The sequence below is a fragment of the Triturus cristatus genome, chromosome 6, assembly GCF_964204655.1.
Source record: "Triturus cristatus chromosome 6, aTriCri1.1, whole genome shotgun sequence".
NCBI lineage: Eukaryota > Metazoa > Chordata > Amphibia > Caudata > Salamandridae > Triturus > Triturus cristatus.
In genome coordinates, this window is record NC_140589.1 from 1,781,571,181 (window position 1) to 1,781,594,940 (window position 23,760).

General features: G+C 41.6%; 1 protein-coding gene across 5 annotated transcripts in view; it reads left to right on the forward strand.

Annotated features, from left to right (window-relative positions):
- The window catches only part of EFR3B (EFR3 homolog B), a 1,026,989-nt gene extending 1,008,480 nt beyond the window's left edge, over positions 1 to 18,509 (forward strand). For 4 of the 5 annotated variants that reach the window (XM_085613091.1, XM_085613090.1, XM_085613093.1 and 1 more), the window contains one exon: positions 7,874 to 12,698. In XM_085613091.1, the coding sequence (XP_085469217.1) occupies positions 7,874 to 7,979 (106 nt within the window). In that variant the 3' untranslated portion in view covers positions 7,980 to 12,698. Of the gene's footprint in view, positions 1 to 7,873; positions 12,699 to 16,105 lie in introns of those variants that run through there. The other variant, XR_014963209.1, reaches the window with a different exon arrangement.
- The last annotated feature ends 5,251 nt before the right edge of the window (positions 18,510 to 23,760 follow it).

The window sequence follows — 23,760 nt, forward strand, 5'->3', positions numbered from 1 at the left end:
CCATTGACGGTCTTGGGTGACCTTGGAGATATCAGAGCGGATCCTAAATTACCAATCCCCCTTTTTAGGTCTCGCCTGACCCAGCACATGCGCTGGTCTGGCGAGACATTTTGTGAGGGCTCAAAAAAGTACTACCACTGTAGCCTAGAGCTACAGTGCACGTGCTCAGGCGCGCGCGCCTCACTTTCGCGGCCGCTTTGATGTTTGATCGCGATCACTTTCACTTTTGCGGCCGCACGTCCTCTTTGATGTTCTCCGTGAGCCTGTTTATTACTTCTATGTAGTAATGGTGGCACCCGTGCGCCGCCATTACTACAGAGCAGTAATCAACAGAAACAAGCATTGGCATAGCCAATAGGTCTCACTTTTGGGACCTTATAAGTATTTAATTATGCAACTGTTGCATGGCTAAACACTTATAAGGTCCCAAAAGCTAGACCTATTGGCTGTGCCAATGCTTGTTATAAATACCAGCCTTAAGTGCCTTAATTAATATCTTCTCTTTTACAGAATAGTACTGGAAGTTGATTAGGATTTTCTTGGATTTTTCCTTGCCCTAGTTTTCCTGAATTGATCCCTGTGGGCCCTCTGAATATCTCTTTCCAGTGATGATGTTTCCAGGCAAGGTATAAACTCGCTAAGCAGTTCCACTACAAAGCTCTTTACGTCTTTGACCGTCTTACTCCTCCGGGATATTTAATAACCTCGGGTTATTCCTCCAGGCATTATTCTCTAAAGATTCCATCTTGTCCTTAAGATCTTTCTCCCTCACCTTTAATGCCTTAATCTCACTCCGATTCTCCTCAATGAGGCCTCTACAACTGCCTCCCAGTTCATCAGGTGCCGAGGTGGCGAGCTTTTGTTTGGGATAGCGGTAAGGAGGATGTATGCCTAAGTTCCTGGTTCTCAAGCAGTAACTTATCCCCTGCTTCATATTTAACTCGCTCAGCTGCAGGTCTGGCAAGTTTCACCCCCTCACCTGATTCCTCCGGACTTCCCGCTCAATACACTTATCCACAGTGTCAAGGGCTCATGCACATCTCCTGCTCCCCCGGGCACTTACCGGTATCATGCGCGCTTCTACCTTAGACCCTTGTCTCTCCTGGGACACAGAACACTCCCCAGCTACAGCTCAAACTTCAACTTCAGCTACCTCCCCTTGTTGGCGCTGGATTAACCTGCTCCAGGTAACTGTTACCCGGAAGCAAATCCTACCCGCAGCCCTCCTGCTGCACTTCCTGCTTGCAGCTGCCTCCGCCCACTGCAGAGAGCCTTCTGGGCAATATATTTTTATTATCCAGTTGTATTGGTAGATTACTCCCCAAAAGTGCATTTTTATTAGTCCCGCTCCAAATCCTTGAAAATAATGTTATGCTTTAATTGCTCTAAAAAAAGCACTAAGGGTTTAACTAGAAATTGTTCAGTTTTTACCATCTCTCTATTTCACTGGATTTCATTGTCTGTGGTAACCCACAGTTGAGGTCAATCTTGCTGGTTTATATTTAACCAGCAGAGGGGAGTATGGCTAGAGAGCTTTATATGTGCTTTAACTTAGTTTCTACCTCACCCAGGCCGAGAAGACTTTAAAGTCAAGGCTAAGGTCTCCTTTTGATATCTCCACCAGATGACCGCCAACTGCCTCCAACTTAATGCCAGCAAATCTGAGATCTTGTTGGTGTGTAAAGATACCCATTTGTGGAGTGAACATTGGTGGCCATCCACACTTGGCCGCCCGCCTGCCCCAAATCAGACAATCAAGAATCTTGGAGTATGGGTGGATACTGCCCTTACTTTTCAGGCTCGAACAAAAGAGGTAGCCGGGGTCTGCTTTGGGCTCCTACATGGTCTTAAACCATTGTTGGGATTTTTGGATCAGACCATCCGGCAGGTGATTATCAAGGCCATGATACTATCCAGGCTGGATTATGCTAGCTCCCTATATATAGGAGCAAATAGAGCAGAGATACTTCACCTTCAAAGGGTGCAAAATGCTGTGGTCTGGACGCTTCTCAGCTTGCCGAGAACCTGCTTTACCACCGACTCTATCCGCAGACTACATTGGCTTCCCGGTGGCGAAACGTATCCAGTTCAAAACTCTCTGTATCACCTATAGAATCATGAATCTTCAATCTCCCGATATTCTAGCTAATCTCCTTACGCCCTGCATACCTACCCGCCAGCTGCGCTCTACTGGTCAGCACCCGGCGGTCGTCCCCCGAGTTAAGAGTACGGGCAGGAGGGTGCTTCTTTGGTGCTCTCGCTCCGAAGCTTTGAAACTCCTTCCCTGGGAGTATTAGGAGTCTCCAAAACCACGCGCTATTCTGTAAAGCCATAAAAACCTATCTTTTCCCTACATAATTGGTTCCTCTGTGCGTCCCCCGGTCTGCCTATGACAGTTGCATCTTAGCGCTGGAACGCCCCTTTGCTGGGGCAGCTGTGCGCTTTATAAAATTCATAACATAACATGTGAGCCAAACTCAGGGCCTATTCTTAGTAATGTATTGTGGAGGACAAAGATCAACATGTGACTATATATGGTGCTAACCAGCATGCTAGTGTCAGTTCCCTTTTTTCTGCACCACCGTAACTCTAGCGTTGCCCCACTGATGAAATTTGTCAGCTTTTGACCTCAGCATGGTCAAATGATTCCTCCAAAGTCTCAGAATTTAAACCCTGTTGCAGATGCTTCAAGATGATGTCCTTGCCGGACCCATATGACATCTACATGTGAAGTATTTCATTTTTAATTATTTTATTGATTTTTAATTATTCATCTTTACGGTTGTAGAGTTTGGTTTCGAAACATGACACTGCCTTTGAGACCTGTGCCTTGATGCACCCAAAAGCCTCCAGGGACAGGATTGCCAAACTATCACTGGCCAGTGCTCACTGGGATTTGCCAAAGCAATCTCCTTCAAGTAAGGTTACTGGCTAGCAACTGTATGTCAAAAGATCTTTCCAAAAAACAAAAAAGTGCCGTAGCAAGGAGAAGTCCTATTCTTCCTTGAAGAAATTGTCCCACTCCCAAGTCTTAACACTATTTCCCAATGCTGGATTCTTCCTCATAGTTGGACAAGACTTTCAGTGAGAGAGCCACCTCCTCCATTGCAAAGCAGTCTTTTCTGAGACAAACCTTTTAGCTGATTTAGACACCCGAATAATTGTCGCCCATCAGCAGCAGCAGATCCAGTCTTCACCATCCTCTGCTTACTCTGCTAATTTGACCTATCTGACTCTCCCCTTCCATCGCTGGGAAACAGCCATTACATCGCATGCGTAACACCGCATGCGATTACAACGCGGCCATTACAAACGACTGCGTTGTTACATCACAGTACCATTACTGCGCAAGTCGTTACAACGATTTGCTGTAGGGGGCGCTCTAAGATGAGGAATAGTATAATTTACTATTCCAACACCTTCCCCACTGTTGCACACGCTGGAGTTGGAATACTAAATTATACTATTCCAACATCCGGCACACCCTACAGCAAGTCGTTGTAAGGACTTGCGTAGTAATGGTACTGCGATGTAAGAACGCGGTCGTTGTAACGACCGCGCTGTAATCGTATGCGTTGTAAACACATGCAGTGTAGAAGTATATATTTTCCATCGCTATATTTCGGGGAAGGGGGGTCTCCAATTTTTACACCAATTGGAAGAATGTTATGATAGAATGTTGGGTCATTTTGTTCATCCACAAGTTATGTCCTATACACCCTGCCCCTCCGCTCAGACCACTCTCTTTCTACCAGGAAGTGCTGTCCAGCACAGGTCTCAATTTTGGAGGCTAATGCCAATGTCCTGCTGAACAAATAGACCATAGATGTGGAGTCTTTGGAAGAAAGGGTATATCATTCTTCTCCCTTTACCTCTTGGTGCCAAAGAAAAACAAAGTTGTGAGACCCATCCTCGAGTTCCATCTTCTGAACTTGTTCATTCAGCAGGACAGTATGAACATGCTAACCCTGAGCCAACTCTTAGTGGCCCCGAATGCAGGATATTGGTTGGTGTACTGGATCTCCAGTATGCTCCCCACTTAACTTTACCAGAGGTTGACAGTGATATCCCAGCACTATCAATTCATGTTTTTTTACGATCGAGCTGATGATAGCACCGCACAATTTCACAGAAGTGCTCGGTGTGGTCGTTTCTTCACTTTGATGGTCTGGGGTCCTTGTATTTGCATACTTGGATGCCTGGCCATTGAAGGGGGAGTCTCCAAAGCTACTTGAGGAACAGAATCCAAACATAATGATTCGCACGCACAACTTCAGCTTGACTAGCTAGGCCCAACAGTCTAGCCTCACTTCAACACAAACGTTGACCTTCAAGATGTGGTAATGAAGACGACCCGTATGAAAGTTTTTTTGGGACGGTGGCTATTGGGGAAATGATTTTGAGATTTCTTATTCAGACACAACTCTTGGTTCTGCAGGTATTACGTTTTGGCGTGATGGCTTCATATGAATCCTGTTGTTGTCGCCCCATGGATGGTGGATGGGGGCCTTCCAATTGTGTCTGCAACCGCAGTGGCCTGAGCATCAAGGAAGACACTCAGTTCAAGTCTGAATCCTCCAATTGATTCACTGACTAAATACATCTCACTTTCCCATGAGGAGAAGTTGAAAGCAGGAGGACACAGTCTCACAAAATGAACCCAGCAATAAGACCACAACAGCCAGAATGTGCCCTTAGTAAAATAGAATGAGCACACAATTTCTAATACCCAAGAACGTTCATACACAAATCCAATTCTTATTAATAGATTCTGCAAACTCAGCATGGTATGATCATGGTTAGAGTTGCATTTGATAAAATCAGAAGCAGCAACATAACAGTTAATAACTACTTAATTATTTAGTTCTAACCAATTTCGTAAGGTTAGAGAAGTCTTCCACCTACTTTCGCAGCAACTGCTCTCTAGAGATAATCAGCACAAATTGAAAATAATTTAGGCAAAGGTTCATAAAACGAACACGTCTTCAACAGAACTTCCAGCGGAAATCCTTGAATGTGATACTTGGGTCCATGATGGAAGGGCCATTCACTATGCACACTTCCTAGTACCAAACAACTCAGAAAATGTGTTAAAACTGTAAGCTAATTAATTTGTCTGTGACAACTCTATTCATCATTAAAACAACAACAATTGCAAAAAATTGTATACTCTACATTGCCCATTTTCCACGGTTGTACATTTTAGAAAAACGTTACTACACTGGTGGATGGACCCTTATAATTTGGTGGTTTGTGCTTTCAGACCTTCAAAGACACAGGCTCCCATGGTTACGGAGGCCTCTTCACTGTGCTGCGGTGACACATCACAGCGCAAGTCCGTGGGTCCTCGACAGAGCAACAACCACCCTTCAGTGTGCTGGAGTAGCTAGTGGTCCTCCTTGCCATTAAGGCATTTCTCGCCTCTACCTCAGAGAGCACAATTCAGATTCTATTGGACAAAACTACCCTCATCCATATATATTAAAAAATGGGGCAGTGTGAGGTTGTGGACTCTTGTGTTGCGAGTTGATTCACTACTAACAGTTTGACAGCAACAGGGAATTTTCCAGCTGCAGTTCATCTTGCAGGTTCCCATCACTTGACATGAGAGCAGATGCTCCCAGCCACCTTCCATTGGAAAGCCTCGAGTTATAGCCGCACCCTCAAATGTGATGTAGGTGATTTTATCCAAATTGGGATGTCCATAGGTGAATCTGGTTCCCATGGCCTGGGGAGAGGATGTGACATAACGGCCTGAGCTTCCAACTTCGGAGGTGGGAGAACCAGGTTTGAGTCTCTGCGTCGGATCAACATCCTGTGATTCTGGGGAAATCACGTAATCTCCCCGTGCCTACAATTTTGCGCCTTGAGACTATCACAGGTGATTTATTGATATATTTGACACTAAGTGTTCTCAGTTTTTGTGGCATACACTTCCCTCTGAATGGTTACCCAAGGGACACTTTCAGGTTCAGTTGGTCTCAGGGCCTACTGTACATTTTTCCACCATTTCCACTTCAAAAATTCTCTGGCAGGGGCAAAAAAAATTGGTTGCAGCCAATCCTGATTGCCCTAGATTAAGAATGGAGAATCATGTATGCCAATTTGTTGGCACTCAGCCACCTCTACATATAGCCCCTTGGAATCATTCCCACTGATAGCATGAACATTCATTAATAATACCAATGACACACAACTATATTTGAAAGTGTCTTCTGCCCCAGAAATCCAGCACCTCAAATACTGCATGCATCTTATCCAGATCTGCATATTCAGCACTTACCTGAAGCATGACCCCACCCAAACAGAGTTTCTGCTATTTGTCAGGAACAACTAAACAACAACTTAGAAACCCCTTGTTCCTTGAAATTGATGGAGGTGATGTTGCAGCAGAGTAATCCGTTCCTCTACCCTAAACCCCAAGCATTGCATCTACATGTGAGGAGATTGATTGGTTCCAACTTTGGTCCTGATAAAGTTGCAGACGTCATCTTGGTGGTCAGGAAACCCTCAACGAAATCCACCTACGTGGGTCTCTGGAGCAAAGTTAAATGGTGTACGTCAGAAGGCCAAGATCCATTTAAATCCAGCCATTTCTATATCCTCCAATTTGCACTGTCTTAAGGTCAGCAAGATCTAGCAATGGAGGCAGTTAATGGCTATTTGGCTTCCCTGTCCACCTTCATTTGTGTCCTGACCAGTCGTCCTTGTTTAAATTGGCACTAGTGGCACATTTTCTAAAAGGGTTCTTTTACTTGTTTCATCCGTTCCCATTCATTGTTCTTCAGTGGGATTTGAGTCTAGAGTTTTGTTTCTCAGAGGGATCACGATTTGAGCAAGTGCGTAGTTGCCTAATTTGACTATTCCTAAGACAATATTTTCAGCTCGCAGCATTGAAAAACATGAAATCCTCTCTCTTTGTGCACCTGTCACAGTTTTCCTCCTGAATAAATTGTTCCTCTGCACTTGCCCATTCTTCTTACCAGTCGGGATATCTGTTTTCAAAATTGGCCAATGTGTTTTGCTTCAATGTGGATATCTGTTTTCCGTATGGCCAGTCTGTTGTGCTTCAATATTTCTTCCATCCCGAGTGCCTAATTTGAGCCGGTGGTTTCTAGTGCTCGGCACCAGCACTTAATTGTAAACACCACCACTTATAACAGTCTACCATATGGTGGCACGGTTTGTCAAATTTGCAGATAAGCACAACATTAGTTGTTCATTAATTCAATATGCATTAAAAATTACTAACACCTGGAATAATCTCAACTGTCACACTTGTAGGAATGTGATGGTTTGTTGTTGTGCTGATACTGTCATTGGCAGTGCTAAAAGCTGCAGTGGCCTCCTGATGAGGGCCCAGTCACTTATACTTTTGTGTTTTCAAATTAAGCACTGTCAACACCCAAGTAGAGCAGAGGCGAGGTTACATAGATTGGATCCAAGTGTATGCGATCCCTATTTCATCAACCACACCCATTTGGACAGAATAGCTGGTCTGGCTTTGTGGGCTTCACTGGTGCTAAGAAGCCTAAGTCTTGATGAGCACAACTATTTCCAACTTTCTCTCCGGATGCCCAACTTCTACAGGTGGTAGAGTCATGAAAAGGACATTGTAACATGAGTCGGTACAGGTACCCACATTGAAAAACCAGTGTTACAAGTAAGTGACTTTTCCATAAACAGTACTTTTTTAAGTAAACAGATAGCCCACTTCATCCATCCTCCAACATGCCATTATTTGAAATGATATGGTAGATTAAGATTCATTATTATAAATGTTGGTCTGTTCTATGCAGACTGTACAGACCGTTGGAACCTCCAGTTTTATTCCTTGCTTTTCATTTATATCACCTTGCTCTCTTTGTTACAGACCACCTCCAAGCCCATCCGGCACTATCACAGCAGCTTATGGCCAGCCTCAGCACCATTCGATTCCTGTTTATGAGATGAAGTTCCCAGATCTTTGTGTCTATTGACTGAAGGCACATCCTGAGAAAGAAGACCCTTACAAAGTTTATAATTCTCCACGATGAACTAAAGACTGAAAACCTATCAAATCAACCAGCTTTGCCTGAAAAGCTATTATGTGACACGCGTATTATGCCACATTGATGTAAAGTTGGCAGAGTTACATGACATTATTTACACAAAATGTTTTTCTTCTTCTTGGAGCAATGCAGATTATATTTTACGCTGGTAACTTGTGATTTTATGCAATGATATCCCATGGTTTCTCTATATTCCAGCAACTGTGAGATTTGCAGCTGTCCCTTTGACTTCTTGCACTATTTATGCAAAGATTGATTGCAAAGGATTCTCAGAATGGGTGACCGAATGCATTTGTGTATTATCTTCTTAATTCATGCAATTAATATCCCACCTACATAGAGTGTTCAGCATTGTCCCAGGTGTGAATTCCATTCATTAGACATTGCAGATTTAGAGGATTATTGAACTCAACATAATCACAGATCTAAGATTGACACACCACTTCTCTGTTGTGGACCTATGTGGTTATAAAAAAACATCTTTTAACCTTTTTCAGAGGGTTGAAAAACATATTATTGTGACCAGCCTAAACTATCCTATGGCTTATGAATGCAATGCACGTATGCCCAATTCTTTGGGGTGAAGACTATATCCTGTGTTCCCAAATGAGAGATGATGGTGATAAGATAGCAATAATGAAAATTGATTATGAAGCTGTTTTTGCTTTGCTAGGTCCAGTTGATGATATTATCTACTGGCGGTCGCCAGTAGATAGTTATAGTTAGGACCGTGTTTCCATAGGAAATCTGAAAATTCTATTTTGAATAACTTTGGCGCCGGTTGATGAATCCTCGCAACATTTTCAAAACTAATGGGGCGCTCCGCTCAGCTCCTACCCTGAAAGTCTCAGGGTGATTCGTCAAGAGGGGGCCGAGAAAAAAGGGGGGGTCCCAAAACGCGTTTTCCCCATGTTATTTTCCATAGGACCTTTAGTCGAAGGTACAGCCCGAACGGCTGAACAGAATTACTTGAAATTTGGCAGAGAGGTAGTCGTCAGGTCAGGCATGTGCCTTTTGCATATATGGAGTCAATCTGTACAGTAGTTCCTGACAAAATTGCAGTTAAAAGTACATCAATATCTATATGCGCGCACCGTGCGCACACGGTGCTGTGCGCGAGCGTAATTCTGATTGGTGGTTACATGTCAGTCAACATTCGAATCGGTCGAAATCAGGAAGTGTTGTCCGCCATTTTGTTTGTTTTGGGTGCGACACTGAAAAAGAGAGGTGGTGAAAGTGAAAAGGGGGCATGGTAGAGAGTTCCTGACCCCCTAGCCTTTGTCAGGGGGTCCCTGAAGGACCCCGAAGGGTGAAAAAAACATTTTTTTTTTTTTTTTTTAAATTTAAATCGCGTGGTGCGCGCGCGCTGCGCGCACGGTGAAATACCTTTAAAAAAAATATATAATACATACATAACTTAGCATTTAAAAAACCGTACAAATTCACTTTAAAAAAACATAGGTTTCACACACGTTATAGTTAGGAATTAGCATTTAAAAAACCTTGCAAATTCACTTAAAAAACCATAGGTTTCACACATGTTATAGTTAGGTGGACATTTCACTCGTAAAAAACCAATGAAATTCCCCCGTTATAGTTAGTTCAGATAACTATAACTCGCGCGACCGCCACTCTATCACAAGGATGATGTCATCAGTGATGTCATGAGTGATGCCACTGACCATGTCATGAGTGATGTAATATGTGACGTCATGAGTAGTGGATTGCGGGCGCGCGAGTTATAGTTATCTGAACTAACTATAACGGGGGAATTTCATTTGTTTTTTACGCGTGAAATGTCCACCTAACTATAACATGTGTGAAACCTATGGTTTTTTAAGTGAATAGCTGCTATTATGCACATAGTGGAAATGGTAATTTGTTACCAGATAGAATAAGGTTGACGGATCATAAATTGTGCAACATGCAATTGAGTTTTTCAAGTCATGAGCTGTTTTTCCTAATAATTATGTAGAGAGATTTTACAGCTTGATTAATTCTTCCAGGTCTTCAATGTATCTTCAAAAAATGTACCCTATCTTTTATAAATATAACTCCATATATTTCACAGTATAAGGTAGACCATTGGCAAGCCATGGCAGTGTCAGTTGGTCTGGCTATTCTACACTTGGAGCATGGACGCTTCTTCAGAGTAACATTGTATGCTTCCATGTCTGTCATCTCTAAGTACCGAAGGCAGCATTTGTGGCATGTCTGTGCCACTTTCTAACCACATATTATATTGCTCACATATACATTCCATAATACAGTGTCAGTAAACCCTCTGCTAAATGCTTTTTCTTCAGTTGCAAAGATTTCTTTTGTTAATTAATCCTTCTAATTGTAGTGACCCGATTTGTTTCTTACGTCCAGCTCATAACAAAAGTCATGGTCGACAAATTTGCCCAGATTGCAGCTGGTTGAACCCTCTTCATTTTTCCTTCTTTCTTGTCACCCACTAGCTACCCAGGATACTTCCAAAGTCTAAGCTATTAACAGAAGTATTGGAGGCACTGTTGTCCTGTAGTAACAGTATATGATGTAGCGCCTTTGGAGATAGGAGTTATCTGAAGTTCCAGCATGATCTGTCCCAATGCCCTGTAACTGGCAACAGTTTTGTCACGGAGATCTCACGGAGACTCTAGTGATCCATTTTAGTAGCTCATGTAGTGACCTCTGTTTATAACAAGCATGTTCGATTGCATCTTTTTTAGTACCACGTCAATTCAATAGTATAGCTATGTGTGAAGAGTGCATTTTTGCACTAATCTGTAAACAGAGGCACCCCTTGCCATGAATAAATAGTTCATAGTAGTATGAGTGCCTGGCATAATTGTTGACTGACCTGTAAATAACATTTCAATGTTTACATATCATAATGGGTAGCATTTTAAGCTCAAATTATGTTTGGGTGTGTTGGCTTACTTATAGATGACTAGAAGAGTGGTGGCGATTTAATGCTTGTCACTGGAGAACATTCTAGCCAGTGTGTGTCTCTGCATTTTATCACTGCCTAATGTAAGGGTGTGCAAAGTAAGTCTTAGATTGCTCGATCCAAGCCAAGGTTCCAGGCAACCCACGTAAGAAAGTGAATGCAAATGCAATTCATTTGGACAGTAAGTGGTTATGCTTAAATCTTACATGGATCAAGCTACACTTTTGGCCTAGTGCCTTTAAAAATAATTTTGTGTAGAGATTTAGGTTAATCTTTATCATCTCTTAGGTACAAATAATCCTTATCTCTTAGGAGCACATGACAGTTGCTAGAAATATGAGTAATTGAGGGAAATTCCCTATTTAGAGGAAATAATCCATTAGGGAAATATCACTATTTTTTCAAAAGATTTCTAAAAGAGTGTAAATATTCAGCCAGTCTTGAGGTGTGATGCATCGAGTTTGTCAGGTTGCTAGGCGCACTGACACTAAAATCCGTCTGTTCTGTGTTTTTTGGTAGTAGTGTAGACATCATACCAGTGTACATTGATTGAAGAGCCTACCCACATTCGGTTTTCCAATCTGCATTTTGCTAATGATCATTGTGCCCATGGGCTTCTTGCCCTTGTTCATTGTGCCCACATTATGTTGCTTATCAGATCAGGGTGTTTATGGGCAGCGTATCCTTGATCAGTGTGTCTTTACATCACCTAAACATTAACTATTGGGTTAGTGGAATCTTACTTAAGCGGAAGTTGCCTATCTGCAAAATGCCAGTTTATGCTATATTACTTAGAACCTTATGTACATTATCAAAATGCTTGTGACTTAGCAAATGAGCATTTTTCAGCATGAAAGCTAATGGGACCTTGGGTATAGAGTATGTTGCTGAATTTTCTTTTTGTACATCCACTTTAAATTATAAGGGTTGCTTTCAAATGTGTATTTGGTATGAGCACAAACATAGTGTACCATTTCAGACCCTCCAAGTGGTATACCTTTTGTTGGGCTACCCAGATACACATTTCTAGGGTGGTGCCATAGATTGGCGTATGAGACCATACAGTCCTTATTGGAACAATTCATCTATTTGAATCTATATAAATCTATTTTTGAAAGGCACAGTAAAACGAGATTTGATCTGGAAAGTTAAGTCCAATGAAAGATAACAATCATGGAGAGTTTGAATTATAAAGAAGACAAGAATGGAAAAAAGGCAAAGTTCCATTTATATAGTTGCTAAGACATTCAAGTTTAGAAAGATTCACACTTGCGAAAACGAGATTTAGACCAGTGTGACTTTCTCTGTACAATTTTTTTAGCTTATCAGTGGTCAGGGACAACGTTTCTTCAGACAATCTGGAAACTTGTAGAGCCAAAGCAAAGCAGTGCCAAAATAATTCAGTTAATGACCCATTTTGTATTGAACAAACATCAGAAGTTTGGAAAAGTTTCTTCTAAACTACATTAGCTGCGACCACACCATAATTTCTCTTACATCAGGATACATTTAAATACCTATATTGGTCTTTGATTCTCTGTTTGTTGCTCTCCTTCCCACAGATTGTTACCTTGAACACTGTACTCTAGACATTCGTATTGTCCTTTGCATTTTAGGTAAATGAAATCAAGTAGACAAAATATATTGCTCAAGCCTGCTTTGGCCAAAGCTGCTCTCAGTAAACTTTTAATAAAATTGTTGTTTTGACTTGATTTATCTTCATATTGCGCTAGACATTTGAATTATCTGGTTGCATGTAAAAGTTCAATGCATACTGAAGCAAGACTTGCTTATTGACTGTAGCTTTAGGCAGAGACTGTGTAAGGATTTCAGCGCTGTAGATTAGTTTCTTGCCCCTTGAATAGGGTGACAAGAATTTTAAAGCCAAAAACCGGGACATTTCCCAAAAATAGACTACAATTTTACTTCAACCCAGCTTACACAACGACTGTGCACCTTAGCAGAGAATTACAGAGTAGGCTGTAAGAACATACATAAAATGCAGTTTTTAAAGCCAGTAGCATGCCTGTTAATTAAATTGCTTTCTTACAATAGCTGCTAACTATCCCTGCTTTACAAAACATAAAAAAAATACCTCCCACCGTTTTCAGCCGAGCCTCTCTAAAAACCAGGACATGGTCTTAATCCGGGACGCCTGGTCACCCTACCCTTGAAGTGCTTTGTAAACACTGGAAAAACACTTGGTTTTTCAGACCTTTTGCAGTAATCTGACGGCACCTCTATGTGGTGTCTATTGCCTTACCTTGCCTCATGGTAGGATAGCCTTCGCTTGTGGGTGCCCTCTAGTAAGAGTCATTAAGGAGATTTAGGTATGCACATGATCTCATTTGTGAGTGAAATCTGAAATTATGATTTACAAATCCTAGGTGTACACAAGTAGATGTGTTTGTCAATTAATTACATTATATCTGTGTGAATAATCTGTGCTTAATTTAAGCCGGTGTTAGCAGGTGGGGTCCATCAGCAGTAATTTTCAGGGACCAGCGCTTTTCTTTTCTTATCAGACTTTCATCCAGAGAAAGAAAGGGAATAACTTAGAAAGGGGAAAGAAGGAGGAAGAGAAAAACTGAAAATTCACGAGAAAGAGAGAAAGCAGGAATCTGCAAGAGTGCAATAAATGGACAGGGAGTGTCTGGGAAGTAAATTAAAAGGCATGAAGTGAACAGTCTTGGTATTAGACATGCTGACATACAATAGTGTCGGCCTCAGGCTTCCGAGCAAACCCTTTTGCCCTGTCAATTATTTCTTTACAAATTAAGCACTGGAAATACTTCTATGTGTAGGTAAATTATTTCATGGGGCAGCATGTGGTCATTTCAGGGTGAGGACATCCCCAGATGATGGTGAAAATCCACAAACGTGGATGTTTGTGGGTTTCATATACCTTTTGTATGTAATTTCCTATCCTGAATACGGAATTACTTTTCTCAAGTGTAATTATAAATCCATTTGTGTGAAATGGAGAAAATATCTCTAGAATATTGGTGAGGATTTAGGTGAAGGAAGTTCAGGAAGGGGCCATTTGAAGAAAGCAGAAAAGTACGAATAAACCAATGCATTACTCACTTTGAAATGCTCATTTGCTGTATTTCTGAAAGTGTAAATATTAACGTTGAAAGGTATGCCCAGGGAACTGTGACAACTTCCCAGGAGTACTACTGGAATCCTTGAGAATTCTAAGCAAATCTTAATTTTGGTTCAAGTACAAAAAGAAACGTTCCGGCACCAATTTCCAATTTTTCTTTTTGAATCAACTGACAGTGATGTATTAAAGTAATGCGTGGATGGACACGAAAAAATATCCTTTTACTCCGAGCTTTACATAGATTTTCAAACCTCTGCTATCAACATTTTGTAAATATGACTACAACCACACCAAAATGATTTTAAGGTATTTGGGAATGGTGGATCTATTGAGCTCCCTGCTTAATCCTGGTCTTTATCCGGGTCAGAGTCTAGTCAAAAGTTTGTTGTAATTTCCATTTCACTTTGTTGTATTACAATAATTCTAAATGTATTCTTCGTTGACTACAAACAGGCATATTATTACTTCCAAGCCCACAAGCTCGCTCTGCGAGTCAGGCATGCATTTGTGTGAGAGTGCTTGCACAACTCAGACTTTCATTCTTCCAAGGACAGGTCACTGAGTACCATTACATTGGGTAATTGGAACATTTGGTATCCACAAAGATCGGAAAGGGGAAACTGTAATGTCAAATGGTATATAAAATATGTTGTCATTATTATTCTACAAGAAGCATTGTTTGCTTAAAAAGACTTTAACAGAAATATTTTTGAATGAGTCTGTGACTTTTAAATATGTATAGAAGTTTTACAATATGTAACAGGAGCTTGTTGGATATTTTGAGAGACACTGGGTGCTCTTGAAAATGTAGATATAAAAGATGACTTTTTTAATTTGTAAAGAATAGTGTCAGGAAAATAATTACAATCAAATTGTTATTTTTTCTCAATTAAATGCCTGGCACTAAGGGAAACACCTATATTCTATGTGAAATTATATTTTATGGTGCTTTTCACACCCATACTTCCTTGACATGCATGATTGTGTGTTTGCTGTGTCAGCCTCAGTGGTCGCGTATTTTAGGAATTACAAGAACATGAGAATTTATTGTCCCTACTGTGTCTCTTTCTGTGCTAGTTTGGTTTTTCTATACTGTATCTTTTTTATTAACATTTTTGGTACAATGTGTTACAGTAGCCTATTATTAAACATACCCAAACACAAACCTACTAAACGGAGAAATTTCACTTCCACAGTTTATTTTTCTTTAACACAGAGGAGCTGCTGTTTGTTGATGTGGTTGTGCTTTTCTTTTACCAGGAGGAAACATGTATTGTAAGTAAATGTTATTGTAGGTAGAATAATGTAGGAAGAATAGGGTTTAGATGAGGACAGCCGTGGATTACCAGCAACATGCTGTACATTGCATAAATTCAGTGTTCATATGTTTCTCTTTAAAGAAATAATGTTGTTTGCTTATTTTAGACTGACAGCTAGGGTGTACTGCCTACATTTGTATCCCACCAATCCATCCACAACTTGTGTCAGGCTGACTGTAGAAAAATCCCTTGTATAAAGTGTATCAATACCTTTTTAGATGTTGGCATCCACTTAAGGTGGGGGATAACTAGGAACATCAGCCTTTATCTGTTTAAAAAAAAAGTAACATGTTGCATGTGTTCTTCCAACCCGAAAAATAATTGTATCCTTTGCAGTGCATGTAGAAACAGCAGACTGTAGCAGAGGCTGAGATGCCCTGTGTGGGTAAATGAGTATATAATTGAAACTGTTACTTCGAGTTTCAAAAATCTGCTGTTAAAAAGGAACAAGGTATCTGCCTTTTATGTAGCAAAACACCCCACATAAGTTGCTGTGTAACCGTTCATATCATAACAGCAGATCATGCCTCTGGCTTGAAGTGATCAAAAGCCATGCCCTGCCAGGAAATAATTTTTTTTAACCCCTTGAGTGCCCGCCCCTTTCCCCGCCCTGTGCCGGCCGTTGCATTAGCGGGCGGGGTTTATGATGAGCTGGTCTCGTCATGGGCACAGCGCTACCGCGGCCCATGACGAGACCAGCTCGTCATGGGCACTCAAGAGGTTAACAATGCCATGAGGTAAATAGAGGTTGTGCTTAAGGTTTAAGCTGCAGCCATCTTTGCATCATTTTGCTGCATATACTTTGATGATTCTATGCAGTAAAATGGTGCTCTTGAGAATAGCATTCAGGCCTATTTTTTTTGGACTCAAAGTGTGAAACCAGGCTACTCCAAATTTGTCATGTATAGGCAGATGCGGTGCGGTTACACTATACTCCAGGTGTAGAAATAGAAGAATTAGAAATACATTTTTATTTACCTGCACCGTTTTACTTCAGGGGTGTGCCATAATGTTTGAGACGCGAATAGTGGTCTATAAAATAGGTAACACATTAACTTTTTACTATATGAAATAGAGGTAAATATAATGAAATGGAGTAGGACTAAGAATTCATGTACCAGCATTCATTTTGTAAGATTCTCCCCTCCTCCCCAATTATTTAGTGAAGAACAAGCAGACTCCTGCGTTACACAGTAAAAACCATTCTTGACTTTAATTTGTTAAAGCATCCTGGTCCCAAATATGACAATTTGACAAGCCTTGTAATATTTAGTTTCAAAAGGCATAATAATTTCCATGTTATTATGAGTAAAATTCAATCTTTCGAGTAGATGAAGACTCTGTGAAAATAAATGCATTACCAAAAGTTGAGACTTTTATGTTATGTCTGGGGAATCAGGCTATGTTGACCTGTTAGCTCACAGTCGAAAGTATGGACTGCAGAAATATATTCCCTGCAAGATAGCATATTGTTTAATAGCTTTTAAGATTGATAAGATAGACGTCTATGTATAAAAGCATTTAGATCTGCTGGAATTTTTTTTTTATTAGAAGATACTTTGTGCCTTGTAATTTATTTACATGTTATAAACCACATAGCCACAACTACTGGTGCGACTTCTAATGTATTACAATTGATTAGAAAGGGCATGGCCAGCAGGTTTACGTCTGTTAATGGTCCGAGAATTCTATTCCACTAAAACAGCTCAACATTGACTAATAACCACACTGCTCAAGCTGTATGTATGACCACATATTGTAAAGTATGTGCTAAGTAACAGTTATTACATCTTTATCCCTATTCTAACTATGAAAGCAGAAACCTTAAAGAAGTTTGCCCGTCACCTTATCTCTTAAATTGAAATAATCCATATTTCAGCACTCTTAAGCAGATCAATCTGTTCACCTTTTACACCTGATTTACCTATTTATCTGTCCTATCCTGTTGAAGGTTTCTCTGAGACATCAAATATAGATTTTCCTATAGTGTGTTGTCTTGCCTCTGAGCAGCTGAAGAATAGGTTCAGGTTTTTGTCACATGGTTCTCTTATCCCATAACTTGAACCTAAATCACATCACTCCTATCCCTTATACCTGTGAACCTTATTGAAGAATTAATTACACTTGGATATAATGAGTGTTTGTTCACTGGTTTCCAAATAGTACAAAGCACTTTGTTTTAGCCAAAGGAAAACATGGTGTGTTTGTCAGTCGACACAAGTCTTGATGGCTTAGATACAAATCAGAAAATGTAATGACATTTCATGGCATTTCTTCCTGCAAATTATCAGAGACGTTTCTGGACATGTGGTTGTCCATGTAACCGGAAACAGTGTTTTTGATAGATTTCTGAATGGACTGAATATTGTCTTTTGTGCTAGAAATGTCCATCTAAGAATAACACAATCTTTATTCTGACAAGCAAGGCCTTAGTGCTAACCCAAATGAGTCGTCTTCATCAAAGCCTCACCCTTCAGTTATTTTGCATCTCTTTGTGTGCCTGTTTTCTTGTAAACAGAAGTGGTGTTTTCGCTCCGCGCTTGGAGTAACATTTTTGTTCTCATTTGGTAAAACAAGTACTTATTGTCGCAGATCTACAAGTGGATTGTCTCTGTGCTATAAGTGATCTTTCAAGCACAGGAAATGCATCAACACCACTATATGATTGCTGGCAATCTCTGCATTTGAAAGTGGTTTGTTTAGTCCAATCTAGCAGACAAAAAGCAAGAGTCCATTTTCTAAAGTTATAAGGCATGTCTTGGGCTCATAGTGAGGCCTTGCTACTTTTTTCTCCTTGAACAAAATGGCGATATTTGCACTGAGTGATTTTCTTTTTGTAAGCAACTCATTTTGTCATTAATGTTATTTCATGTGTATGCTACATTTAGATGCTGTGCATTGAGTGATTCGGTATGCATCTCTTCGTTGTTGTTTTGTCCGTACTTTAAGGCCATTTTATGAACATAGCCAGTTATTTTGTGACAAGAATGTGAGGAAAAATGTTTAAAGGTCTGATGTAAAAAGAAATGCTAGTTGCGATTTTTCCACTGCCACCTCTGTGCCCTTTTCAAAATAAATGTTAATGTTGTCACACTTTAGCAGTTTGGTATTTCTTATGAAAATGCCTAATGTAACGTAAAATGAAGGCCACAATAATATAGAGTATTATAGACTAAAGGGCAGAATTTTTACATTTTATTTGATAGGAGGTGGGTGGGCGCACACTGCCTCACACTCCAGCACTCAGTTTGCCCCGATGCATCATGATAAATGCAGTGCATGGTAACACTTTGTTCGGTGTCAGGCTTTAGTTTTTCACCCTTGTTGGTGCAGCCAGTGCTGTGTATCTCTAGACACGTGTTTCAGGATATTTGTCCTTCTTCAGTAGAGAGCAACACTTTTTTTTTTTTTTTGGGGGGGGTGCTGAAGATGCTGCCCAAAGTCTTCTCAGGTCTCAGTACCACTCCATGGGCGCAGGTGCATCAACCAGAGCTCGTCAGCTCGTCAGCTCAAGGGAGCCTTTTCAAACAGGAGGGGGGTGGGCGCACACTGCCTCACACTCCAGCACTCAGTTTGCCCCGATGCATCATGATAAATGCAGTGCATGGTAACACTTTGTTCGGTGTCCGGCTTTAGTTTTTCACCCTTGTTGGTGCAGCCAGTGCTGTGTATCTCTAGACACGTGTTTCAGGATAATTGTCCTTCTTCAGTAGAGAGCAACACTTTTTTTGGGGGGTGCTGAAGATGCTGCCCAAAGTCTTCTCAGGTCTCAGTACCACTCCATGGGCGCAGGTGCATCAACCAGAGCTCGTCAGCTCGTCCGCTCAAGGGAGCCTTTTCAAACAGGAGGGGGGTGGGCGCACACTGCCTCACACTCCAGCACTCAGTTTGCCCCGATGCATCATGATAAATGCAGTGCATGGTAACGCTTTGTTCGGTGTCAGGCTTTCGTTTTTCACCCTTGTTGGTGCAGCCAGTGCTGTGTATCTCTAGACACGTGTTTCAGGATAATTGTCCTTCTTCAGTAGAGAGCAACACTTTTTTTGGGGGGTGCTGAAGATGCTGCCCAAAGTCTTCTCAGGTCTCAGTACCACTCCATGGGCGCAGGTGCATCAACCAGAGCTAGTCAGCTCAAGGGAGCCTTTTCAAACAGGAGGGGGGTGGGCGCACACTGCCTCACACTCCAGCACTCAGTTTGCCCCGATGCATCATGATAAATGCAGTGCATGGTAACACTTTGTTCGGTGTCAGGCTTTAGTTTTTCACCCTTGTTGGTGCAGCCAGTGCTGTGTATCTCTAGACACGTGTTTCAGGATAATTGTCCTTCTTCAGTTGAGAGCAACACTTTTTTGGGGGGTGCTGAAGATGCTGCCCAAAGTCTTCTCAGGTCTCAGTACCACTCCATGGGCGCAGGTGCATCAACCAGAGCTCGTCAGCTCGTCAGCTCAAGGGAGCCTTTTCAAACAGGAGGGGGGTGGGCGCACACTGCCTCACACTCCAGCACTCAGTTTGCCCCGATGCATCATGATAAATGCAGTGCATGGTAACACTTTGTTCGGTGTCAGGCTTTAGTTTTTCACCCTTGTTGGTGCAGCCAGTGCTGTGTATCTCTAGACACGTGTTTCAGGATAATTGTCCTTCTTCAGTTGAGAGCAACACTTTTTTGGGGGGTGCTGAAGATGCTGCCCAAAGTCTTCTCAGGTCTCAGTACCACTCCATGGGCGCAGGTGCATCAACCAGAGCTCGTCAGCTCGTCCGCTCAAGGGAGCCTTTTCAAACAGGAGGGGGGTGGGCGCACACTGCCTCACACTCCAGCACTCAGTTTGCCCCGATGCATCATGATAAATGCAGTGCATGGTAACACTTTGTTCGGTGTCAGGCTTTAGTTTTTCACCCTTGTTGGTGCAGCCAGTGCTGTGTATCTCTAGACACGTGTTTCAGGATAATTTTCCTTCTTCAGTAGAGAGCAACACTTTTTTTGGGGGGTGCTGAAGATGCTGCCCAAAGTCTTCTCAGGTCTCAGTACCACTCCATGGGCGCAGGTGCATCAACCCGAGCTCGTCAGCTCGTCAGCTCAAGGGAGCCTTTTCAAACAGGAGGGGGGTGGGCGCACACTGCCTCACACTCCAGCACTCAGTTTGCCCCGATGCATCATGATAAATGCAGTGCATGGTAACACTTTGTTCGGTGTCAGGCTTTAGTTTTTCACCCTTGTTGGTGCAGCCAGTGCTGTGTATCTCTAGACACGTGTTTCAGGATAATTGTCCTTCTTCAGTAGAGAGCAACACTTTTTTTGGGGGGTGCTGAAGATGCTGCCCAAAGTCTTCTCAGGTCTCAGTACCACTCCATGGGCGCAGGTGCATCAACCAGAGCTCGTCAGCTCGTCAGCTCAAGGGAGCCTTTTCAAACAGGAGGGGGGTGGGCGCACACTGCCTCACACTCCAGCACTCAGTTTGCCCCGATGCATCATGATAAATGCAGTGCATGGTAACACTTTGTTCGGTGTCAGGCTTTAGTTTTTCACCCTTGTTGGTGCAGCCAGTGCTGTGTATCTCTAGACACATGTTTCAGGATAATTGTCCTTCTTCAGTAGAGAGCAACACTTTTTTTGGGGGGTGCTGAAGATGCTGCCCAAAGTCTTCTCAGGTCTCAGTACCACTCCATGGGCGCAGGTGCATCAACCAGAGCTCGTCAGCTCAAGGGAGCCTTTTCAAACAGGAGGGGGGTGGGCGCACACTGCCTCACACTCCAGCACTCAGTTTGCCCCGATGCATCATGATAAATGCAGTGCATGGTAACACTTTGTTCGGTGTCAGGCTTTAGTTTTTCACCCTTGTTGGTGCAGCCAGTGCTGTGTATCTCTAGACACGTGTTTCAGGATAATTGTCCTTCTTCAATAGAGAGCAACACTTTTTTGGGGGGGTGCTGAAGATGCTGCCCAAAGTCTTCTCAGGTCTCAGTACCACTCCATGGGCGCAGGTGCATCAGCCAGAGCTCGTCAGCTCAAGGGAGCCTTTTCAAACAGGAGGGGGGTGGGCGCACACTGCCTCACACTCCAGCACTCAGTTTGCCCCGATGCATCATGATAAATGCAGTGCATGGTAACACTTTGTTCGGTGTCAGGCTTTAGTTTTTCACCCTTGTTGGTGCAGCCAGTGCTGTGTATCTCTAGACACGTGTTTCAGGATAATTGTCCTTCTTCAGTAGAGAGCAACACTTTTTTTGGGGGGTGCTGAAGATGCTGCCCCCAGCTGGTAGGACTAGCAGAGTGCGGCCAATCAGGTTTTTCATTTTATTTGATGCTAAAGTTGAAACAAATAACTGTATGAACACGAGGCTGCTTGGTATAGCATCTATGCAGCTGCTTACAAAATATATGGAATAACGATGTTCAATAGAAAAATGTGAACATGTGACACTTCAGTTTACTATTTAGCAGAACCTCTTGGAATCTTTGCATATCACAAAGCAAATGTAGTGTGAGGTGCCAGCGTCAGCACTGGAAAGAAGGGTGCAAAAGATGTAGCCATTCAAACAGACAAAGAAAAATCAAATCAAAACAAATGGAACAAATGTGTTTGTTTGTCCTTGGGTTGTGGAACATAAAACAATCTTAACTCAAGAACAAAAATGCTACTCCGTGCTTTCCTCACAGTACTCTGACTCTAGGAGGAAGGCGTCAGAACCACACTTTTTGTTTTGAATGATTGTGTCACAAAAGACTAACACCTTTACTAAAAGAGTACCTGGGAAAAGAAGGATGTGTGTATGGAGGGTTGGGGAGGGTAAACCTGCTACAGAAAGCAGGTGGTGGAATAAAAATGAAATTCCCACTTTCACCACCAAAAAAGAAAATGAAGGAAGTTAATAGATTTTTTTTCTACCTGGATGTTTGTAACATTGAACTTAAAATATAAAATCAAAGACATTTGGTGTTTTCAGCAAGTGTTACTGTAGATCACATGCACTGCATACTCCTGCCATCTAGTGATGGGGACACACATTGCAAGTTGTTTTGTATTAGAAGTAAAAATTTCAGTTTCAAAGTGTCATGTGATCCCTCCAGGGAAGCACACAATGGACCAGGACCTGGACACCTCTTTAGATTGATTGTCTTTTTGCGCCATCAGGTTTGGGCATATTTTTAAGTGCTCCAGGACAGTCCCACAAGAAAACAGAAATAAATGGTGGTCTTCCACATTGATCGTTGAAAACTCGCACCCAAGATCATCATTCTACTGACACCTTTATCAGAGCACTTAGGACCGAAGCCCACTTCCAAGTGAAGTCCAAATACTTTATTTCCAAGAAATAGATTTGTATAGAAATATACACACATTTCGCTATTCAGAAAAATGGACAATTTTTATAAATTGCCTAAAACAAGAATTCATGATTGTAGCTTTTAACCACACAAACTTACAAATCATACAACTACAAGCCTTAAACATTAAAGTTTCTCCATACCAAGACTCAATACACTGTGTGGCCCAAGATCTCACATATGTTTAAAACACTTTAGAAAGAATTAAAACAAAAATGTAGCCAATGACAAACAATTAATTTTACCCTAATAGGCATTTATAAAATGCAATGTGCATAGTAACTTATCGCAACTTCAATGATCTCTTCATCATGCTTCAGTTAGGGACATACTTCCCGACTTTTAGCATATTCTTATTAGGAGATCCTCTCATTGCACTTAACATATCCTTCATAGTAAAAAAAAAAAACACTCATGCCAGCCTAGGATATTAAGATCTTAAAAATGGGGTAATATCACGAGAGTCTTTAAGATTTTATACAAATATTGGCCAATGGCAATAGCTACATCCCGGAATCTAAGGTCATGAATCAAATTCAGACCCATTTCCCTCTTTTGGATTCCATATATTTTAAATACAGGTCGGAGAACCATTTTCCTTTCTTCAATGAAGAATGCACAATCCATCAGTATGTGGCTCACTGAGAATTTCCTACCTCACTTACAGGGGGCACTTCCCCTTATTGTTAGCAACTTCTATTTTTAATTTCTTGATGCGCAAAACTTCATTACATAGGCGCTTATCTGTACTATTATACAGGTAAAGGAACTCATCTGTGCTCTCCTCCGAGTTTAAGTCAGGAATAACTGAGCTCTTTAGTTTTACGATGGTCCAAATCCTCTCCCCAGCTATCTTCTAGCTATCTTCTAGAGCACCAAGTGTACTCTTTATCTGCTTAGTCCGCATTGCTTTCCCACTTTTGTTGTGCATCTCTGGGACCTCCAAACACTTCAGCATCATTATCACGGGATTCTTTTTATCACTGTAAATTAACATTATCTTCTGTAAAATTTGATTTAACAAT